The 9,240-nt window shown below is 42.2% G+C and overlaps 1 protein-coding gene across 1 annotated transcript; it reads right to left on the minus strand.

The window, feature by feature from the left end:
* Nucleotides 1–252: 252 nt before the first annotated feature.
* Nucleotides 253–8,751, minus strand: Gtf3c6 (general transcription factor IIIC subunit 6). Its single transcript, XM_010630376.3, has 6 exons — nt 8,598–8,751; nt 8,194–8,274; nt 6,735–6,798; nt 6,596–6,640; nt 3,967–4,077; nt 253–628 (listed from the first exon to the last, which is right to left on the minus strand). Exons 1-6 carry the CDS (start codon nt 8,664–8,666, stop codon nt 336–338), a joined length of 663 nt encoding a protein of 220 aa, XP_010628678.1. The 5' UTR covers nt 8,667–8,751; the 3' UTR covers nt 253–335.
* Nucleotides 8,752–9,240: the final 489 nt, after the last annotated feature.

Below are 9,240 nucleotides of genomic sequence, written 5' to 3' on the forward strand. Positions count from 1 at the left end.
GCAGCTGGGATTACAGGTGTGGACCGCCACACCTGTTTTAAAAATTTAACTGTACTCATGAGGTTGAGGCAGAAGTATTATGAAGTCAAGGCCAGCCTGGACAACATGGCAAGTTCAAGGCCAGTGTGGACTACAGAGTGAGACCTTGTGTCAAAAAAAACCAAAAATTTAACTCATGTCATGTCCTGAATGATTCTAGTACATTAAGTTGTGCTATAACTGGAAATGTACATATGGCCAACAAAAAACAATGAAGCAACTGAAAGCTATACAGCCATTATTTTATATGAAAATGCCTTTTTACAAATTCATTACTAGTTATTATGAGGAACATTTCATCTAGGGGTGATTTTTAAGGCAGCAAATTGAGTTTCCATAAGAACAGAACCTTCCATCTCAGAAGAAGGGATGTCAACAGGAAGACCAGAATCCTCTGTTTCCAGGGGTTTCTCCTGTTCACAGCTGAGGTTTGAACCATCTTTCACTTTAGTCTCTTGCTCTTCCACCTTTAAACGTTTCTCTGAGGCTGGAGCTACAACTTCCTCTTCATTTTCATGTACAAAGCTACAAATCATGTTGGGTCTATAGGAAAAATCATTGTCCTTCATCTGCAGCCATTCTACCCCTCCTAACGTGGGCAGGACAGGAGACAAACCAAGACAGAAACATGAAAAAGAAACGTTAAGTGTACCTTAAGTTTTATCATCCTATGATATATAAAAGTAAAACTCCAATATAAACCAACTGTAACTACTGACAAAATAATCACATCATCTTCATCTTCTCAGAAAACTACAGGGGAAAAATCTTCACAATCACAAGTCATCACTTCAATCACTTGTGTCTACCCTTTTCCCAGAGTTAAATTCTCAACTCAGAATTTGAGCTCTCACTGCCAACTCATGCCTTAAAAGAAACTTTGTCACTTTCCTACAGTTTTACCTATTTGATTTTCCTAATACCGTGATGACACTACTCTGTTGCCTTCCAAATTAGGACTCAACATTATCTTTCTCATTTTGGGGAAGGAGAAGGGTTCTGGGGATTGAACCCAGGAGTTCATACCTTCTAAGCACATGCTCAACCACCAGCTACAACCCCACCCCTCTCAAATCATTTTCAGTTGGAACATACAGTTGTGAAGTAAAACAGCTGTCAGCTGGGCATGGTAATCCTAGCATTCAGGAGACTGAGGCAGGAGGACTGCCACGAGTTGGAGGCCAGCCTGGGCTACACAGTGAGCTCAACATCAGCCTGAACTACATAGCAAGACCTGTCTCAAAAAACAAAAGCAAAATTTATTTCTTGCTCCTTCCCGTACTCATAAGCAAATCCCTAGCCCATTACTACCCCATAATCAAGGATTTACCCAGAAATGCCATTTTTCCTCTTATCCTTATTACCTTTTAGCCAAATATTTTCAATGGATAAGAAGCTTAGTTTCACTATATAATATGAATTTGTTGAATTCCATTAGATATCTCTAAAATGCCTTGAACAGCCTTCCTACCTTGTCTACTCCTGTCTGCTCCCATTTCCTGCAATAACCTAACTCCTCTCCACAGTTGAAGCTTCCTTGCTGATCCTGTCTTTTCATGCATTATTCCTATAAAATCTCAAAAATTCATTAGTCCTTTGAAGAAAAAAAGTGAAAATAGAAGGAAAAAATGGAAACAAAACTTCTGTACATAGGGAGGGGAGGGGCCTCGCGGAAGGGAATGGGATAAAATAATTTTTTAAATTAAAAAAAAGTCGGGGGGCAAGGATTTAGCTCAGTGGTTCTGCTGCAAAGCGCAAGGTCTTGAGTTCAATCCCCAGTAACCCCCCCAAAAAAACCCCAAAATTTTTAAAAATGTTAGTCCTTTCCCTCCAATTTAGCTTTGCCTAGAGTCCCCTCCCTTTTTCTTTCTGCAGCAACATCATTCCCGTAGTCATCTAGGTTGAAGACCTGAGCGTGGTCCTTTATTCTGTTATTTAGCATAGTACCTGGATGGAACAGATTCTTACACAGACAAAATTGGGTGTTGAGTCACATTTGCGTGTGTCTGTTTCTTTCTTTTCTTTCTTTCTTTTTTATTTTTGGTGCTAGGACCAAACCCAGGACTCTGTGCATGATAAGCATGTGTTCAACTACTGAGTACCTCAGCAGCCCACATGTAATTTAAAGTACAAATTACACCTCCTGTCTTTTGTTCTGTCTCCAGCATACTTCCAAGGTGGGCAGCCAGCCTCCAAAAGTCCCCAGAGATTTTCACCATCCTCGATACCCCTGTGCAGCCTCCTCTGGCATGGAACAGGTTATTGCAGAAATGACAGATCATGAATTCTAAGTGTGGCTCATAATTGACATGAAGACTTCTGCCTTGTTCTCATAGGTTATTAGATCTGAGAAGTGAGCTGCAAAAACAGCAGGATCTTCATAGTCCTGTGGGAAGGTTCACTAGCAGGGACCCGAAGCCTCCTGCCAAAGCAGTAACAGCCTTACCAGCCATGTAAATGTGCCTCATAAAATCAGAGCTTGAGGCAGTAGGCAAGCCTTAAAATGACTGCACTTTAAACAACATACTGACTGTATGGTAGGTAGGGCCTCCTCCTGTTATTTTTACAGGATGCCTTTAAAAAAGGAATAGTTTTAGGCAGGCATAGTGGTGCACATAGTCATTCCAGCTACTCTGGAGGCTGAGGCAGGAGCATGACACGTTCAAAGACGTCCTGGGTAAATTAGTAAGACCCTGTCTCAAAATTCAAAAAGCAAAGGGCAAGGTTTGCAGCTCAGAAGTAAAGTGCCTGCCTAGCATAAAGAGATAATTTTGGGATATCCAAAGAACAAAAGTGTTTTGTGCATATTTGGTAGAATTGTTTCAAAAGATCAGTATGCCTAGGTGTGTTTATCCCGTGCCTAACATGTAGTAGGTCTATTAAACTATGAGCAGAGTCTTATTTACTAGAATTTCAAATATTATTTTTTCTTGTTGCTGTTTTGAGACAGGGTCTCACTATGCAATCCAGGCTGGCCTTTGAACTCACTGGGTAGTCCAGGCTGGCCTCAAACTTGCAGCATTCCTCCTGTCTCAGCCCCCCAAGTGATGGGATTACAGGCATGTGCCACCACACTCAGCATCAAGTATTTTTGTGAGCAATGAATGTTTAAATTATCACATGATTATCTGTTCAGCTCACAACCATGTGCCTGCCATGAGGCAAGATACACTGGTCTGAGTCTTTAGACTGCAATGGGAGCCCCTAAAGAAGACTAAATGGATGCTAAGGATTACACTCAGGACATACAAAATCCGCTTCTTCTAGCTGTAAATTTCTTGGGGAAGGCTACGACAGCCACCAAGTTCTGGGTGATTCTCTGGGGTTACACCTTGGGAATTCAGATATGCTAGCACCATCCACTCATTTCCAAATTAAAATTCTGATGAAGAAAGGGATAAGGAGAGAGACAGATGCTGCTGAATACCCTAGGCCTTGGAAATCTTGTCTCACTTCTTAGCAAACACTTCATGGTTATTTCCAGTGCAGAGCAGGTAGATGTTTATTATATGCCTCAGCCACATTAGAGTGAGCTGAATTTCTAATCTATGCTTGGTTCGTTTCATGTAGCATGCTCAATTTTTATTTCTTTAGTTTGTGATGCTGGGGATCAAACCCAGAGCCTCAGGGATACTGGGCAAGTGCTCTACCACTAGGATATACTCCCTACCCAAATGGATGTCTGGAACCTTTTAGATTGCATTGCCATTAGCTAAAAAAGAGGCTAATTACATTGCCAGAAAGTTTTATTTCTTTTGCAGAGTTAGGGATGAACCCAGGGCCTCATGCATGCTAGCAAGTGCTCAATTTTAAAATACTAAACACATTATACACATTACTACAAACCACAAGGAGTGCTTTGAGGCTATGTGTGTCACTGTCAAGACCACAACTACATCACCTGTGTTGAGAGTTAAGTGAACTAACCTATGCTTTCTTCTCCTTCTTTCTTTTCTGTCAGGAGAGTTCTGGTCATGCTGAGTTTCTTCATTGTGTGGCATTTATATTTCAGCACTGTTTTATTATTGCCTTCTGTATCTGTTGGACATAAAACAAACTCAATTATTATACTGCTTGATGCCATCAAATAAAATAAAGATTTGAACTTGAATAATTCCAGTTCAAGGAGTTAGGCTAAACTAGTAAGTTCAAAGTGTAAGTAAGTCATGCTTCCTGCTCCAATCACAGAGAAATGACAGAAAACATACACCACCGGAAGGCACAACTGGATGCAAAAACAACAAATGTAAAAGAAACAAAGCTATGAGTGAGAGTCAATGGATAGGCCCAACTGGCTCAAGCCTTAAAGTGTGAAAGTGGAGTCCGAAATGTGGCCTTCAGGGTATTGTGCATAATTCTACCACTTAGAACGAAAGACCAAGCCAGGCACAGTGCCACATGCCACAGGTTCATTCTCCAGTACTGAAACAAAAAAGGACCAAAGACTTTGAGCTCGAAGCCTGAGAGAGGCTAGAGTAGGAATATACCCAATCATAAAAGAAGGCTGGGAAAAACTCCAGGAACTGTAACATTAGGAAACAGCCTAGACAGGAGGGAGAATGAGGCCCTGAGCACTTCTGCCCGCTGCTCTGTGAGTGTAAACTGACAGCAACATGCCGTGTACTCAATTGATACTCAGCCAAATTGGTAATTTCACAAAGTTTAACCTAAAAATAAAGGCAACAAACTTCAATCTATTGCTTCTGGGGCTGGGGATTGAACTCAGGGCCTCACACATGCTAAGCATGATCTTTACCACTGAACTACATACACCCCAAACCCTTCATCAATGTATTTCTAAATGTAAACATTAGTCATTTTACACACACACACACACACACACATATACAAGAAGACATAAAAGAATATGTATACAGCATCTTTTTTTTTTTTTTTTTGAGACAGGGTCTCACTATTCTCACTATGTATTTGAGACTGACCTGGAACTCATTATGTACCAGGCTGGTTACCCCAAACCCTTCATCAATGTATTTCTAAATGTAAACATTAGTCATTTTACACACACACACACACACACACATATACAAGAAGACATAAAAGAATATGTATACAGCATCTTTTTTTTTTTTTTTTTGAGACAGGGTCTCACTATTCTCACTATGTATTTGAGACTGACCTGGAACTCATTATGTAGCCCAGGCTGGTCTCGAACTCACAGCCTCCCAAGTGCTGGGATTATAAGCATGAGCCACCGCACCCGGCTCCTACAGCATCTTTTTAAAAACCTTTCATCAGTACCTGTTTGTAGTACATAATGCTTACTTTTTCTTTCTTGTCTTACATGATAGGTACATTGAGCATTATCTCTAGTTCTTTTCACTTCCACTTCTCCGCCCCTCCCTTGCCCCTGTCCCTCTCTTCTCATTTGCAAAAGATCCATCTCCCTACACAGCATCTTTCAGTGATGTAATAAGCATAGCCAAAGATGTGGGCTGTAAGAGAGCGTGCTTAGCAGGTGTAAGCCCTTGGTTCAACCCCCAGCACACACACAAGGCCAGGCAGCCTGAGCATAAAACCTGGCTCTGCCACTTACTTCCTGCACGAGCTTGGCCGTGTTACATACCCATCTGAGTTTCAGTTTCCTCAACTATAAAATGAAAATCATACCAGTGTCTAGCTTATCAGGTAAGGACTCGAGGTTAACTCATATAGCACTTAGAACAATATAGAAGATAACACATCAATAGTAGCTATTAATAATTGCTAGTGAATTTCACATGCATCTCTCAAAAGTTATCAGTTTACATTCACAGTAGCAGGATCTGGAGAACAAATTGCACCATAGTCACAAGGAACAGGAAGCAACAGGAAGCAATTTATAAATATAAATTTATATTTATATATATATATATATCAACATGTATAAATTGAAAATGTATCATCTGAGTGAAAAAAGATACAGAATGATTTGCATAGCATGTTATTATTGGTATCAAGTTTTATTGTTTGTTGTTTTGCTGCACTGAGGTTGATCTCAGGGCCTTGTTCATGTTGGACAAGATGCTCTTAACTGACTTATCCCATAGCCTCAAGTTTAAAATATACATAACAGCACTAGTTATTGTTTCTAGATACATATGTATAAAATATAAAACTAGGTATAGGATCTAGGTGGTGCATGCCTACAATCCCAGCACTCAGGAAGCTGAGGCAGGAAGACTGTCATGAGTTTGAGGCCAGCTACATAAAGAGTTCCAGGCCAGCCTAAACCACATAACAAGACCCTGTCTCAAAATGAATAAAATTAGATATAGTAAAAATAAACATCAAATTCAAAAGAGTAATCACCTCTGAAGATAGAGGCAAGCATAAGTTTTTGGTGCTTTTTGTTTATTTTTAAAATTTTTCTTAGTATATGTTTATGGCACACAATGATTATATTCATGGTGGGGAGTTGGTACATTCATATAACACATCTTCTTTTTATATAGGGAGGCTGAGGCAGAAGGATTGCCACAAGTTCAAGGCCAGCCTGAATTATATACTGATACCCTGCCTCAAAAACAAAAGGTGGGCTAGCGTAACAGTTACTTACCATGTTCAACATTTTCTTCAAATATAACACAGGTTCCAAGAGTATCTGCAGAAAAATTTGAGGCAAATTGTTGAGAAATAGTAGAGCTACCTTCTCTGAAAGGCATATCAAAGGCAACATCTAACTGACATCCTCCTACCTTCATACTCCCCGGCAAAGACATAGCTGTCCAACTGAAGAATGGGCCTCTCAGTGTCAACTCCCTACAAGAGAATAAAGAAGCATAAAGCCATGAGAAAAAGCCCCCAGCGTGTCATCTGGCTACCATCTCCAACACTGGGGAACCTAGTCTACAGCATCTGTTTTGGGGAAGAGATGGGGTTTGAGACAAGTGTTTCACTATGTAGGCCAAAAATGACCTCCAACTCACCATCCTCCAGCCTCAGACTCACAAGTGCTGGGATTACCGGCATGTGCCACCACGCACAGTTAGTTTAAAGGATCTTGCTCTAGCAAGTACAAAATAAACCATTGCTCTGTCCCAGCAGCTACAACCCAAAGACTGTTTACTTGATGCACATGGAACAAGGCCAGTTTCTTTTTCTTTTTTTTTCTTTTTCAAGACAGGGTCTCACTTTGTAATGCAGGCTGGCCTTGAATCCAGACTGGTCTCCATAGTGACCCTTCTTTGCCTCAGCCCCCAGAGTGCTTGGATTATAGGTATGAGCCACCACACCTGGCTCAACAAGATCAGTTTCAATCAACATTCTCTTCAAGTTTAAAATAAAAGAGGAAGTTTTCTTGTAAGCAGAGCTCAAGGGCTTTAAAATAAAATGATAAAGGTTCTAGGTGTCCCTCCGTGTTAGAGCTGTGCTGAGGATGTAAACAGGCCCTGAGTCCATCATTCTTCATTATCATCCAAAAAAGAGGTAATGTACAAGGCTGGCATGGTGGGGCATGCCTGTAATGACTGTGATTCTGGCACATCGGAGGAAGGAGGAGGTTTGCACATTTGAGGCCAGCCTGGGATATACAGAAGGACTTTGTTTAAAAAAAAAATTGCTGGACAAGATGGTACACACATAATCCTAGCACTATGGAAGGCTGAGACAGGACAACTGCAAATTTACTCAGCCAGAACCTAGATAATAAAAAATAAGATCGGCTGAGGATGTAGCCAAGTGGTAGAGTGCCAGCATCACAAGGAAAAAAATGTCTTTTAAGTCTCTTCTTAGTAGGTGATTTCCCTAGCTTCTCCTTCATAGTTTAACCTCTATGTGAAAGTCTATCCTCCCTTCCTTTTTTTTTCCCATCTTACTTTCTAAAACAAAGTATTTTCTCAATAATCTCATTATTCCATGACAAAATATTGCCCCCTGAATCAAAACCTGGATCAGAGTGACACACCTCTCTCTATTTTTGTAGTACCCCTGCACCTCAGTCGATGCTCAGCGCTTTGAAGGTGGGCTAAATGGATCGATCTGCGAACTGATATTCCACCATTCCTTCTTAACTGTCAAGCAAATCTACAGGGCCAGGGATTTAGCTCAGTGGTGCCGCTGCCTGCCTCGCAAGCGCAAGGTCCCGAGTTCGATTCCCGGTACCAAAAAGAAAAGAAAGAAAGAAGAAAAGAAAATCTACTATTCTACAAGACTCACCAAAATCTTGCATTTATTTTCACATTTTGCGAGAAAGTCTGAATCAATAATTCCTGACAATTCCACCAGAACAAACTGCTCCTGGTGGAAGAAAAAGGTTAACATGTCAGCATGCAAGTGAGCAGGAAGATGCGATAAAAAGAAAATACCCAAATCCCATCGCAGCTACCCCACCTTTGTAAAAACTGGGTCCTGTGTTTTCAACAAGAAGAAAGCGATCTTACTAAAAGTGCTTCCAGACCTTCTCCATTGTTACAACCGCGGAGCCATTATGACTGAGACCAGAGGCTCTCAGCTCCGCGCGCCCCGGGCCTCCCTCAAGCGGGCGGCTGCCCAGACGGGCCCCTAGCTGGCAAAACCATCTCCGTCACCGCCTTGCGCGCTTCTTCCTTAATGCTTACTACCTCCTCTTCGTCCACCTCTTCCTCCTCCTCTGCTGGGTCCTCCTGCCTGGGTTCTTTGGTCGCCGACATGGGCCCGCAAGCTCCCGGAGGTCCGTCACTAGTCACGCCCACCCAGGATCGCCATCTTCAGTACGGGCGGCAGCTCCTTGGGCTCCAGCCGCCCGCCCCTGCCAGGACACAAGATGGCGACCGCAGGCCGGAAACTGGGAGCTAGCGCGGGGTGTGCCGGGAACCAGGTGGAGACTCTTGCCTCCGGAGCGCCTGATAAGCGGAACCGGCTTCAGCTTCATCTGGGCCTGCTGGCTCACTAGGAGCAGAGGACTTGCGAGCAGGCGAGGCCGAGGTGAGAAAGAAGGCGCAAGCAAAGACGGAGTGAAGGAAATAGAGTCCTTGGTTCACTTCCGTGTTTTTTGCGTTGTGGAAATCAAACTCGGGGCCTCGCTTGTGCTGGGCAAAAGCTTTACCACTGAGTCACATCCAAGGTATTTTTATTTTGAGACCGTCTCCCAAAATTGCCCAAACTGGGATAAACTCGAGATCCTCTTGCCTCACTTCCCGGCCTCATAAACTGGGATAAACAAGCCTGAGCCATGCCCAGCCACACCTATAGATTTCTTGAAGAGAATTTTTTTTTTTTTTTTTT

Source organism: Fukomys damarensis, unplaced genomic scaffold (genome assembly GCF_012274545.1).
Source record: "Fukomys damarensis isolate Sample0158 unplaced genomic scaffold, DMR_v1.0_HiC HiC_scaffold_14, whole genome shotgun sequence".
NCBI lineage: Eukaryota > Metazoa > Chordata > Mammalia > Rodentia > Bathyergidae > Fukomys > Fukomys damarensis.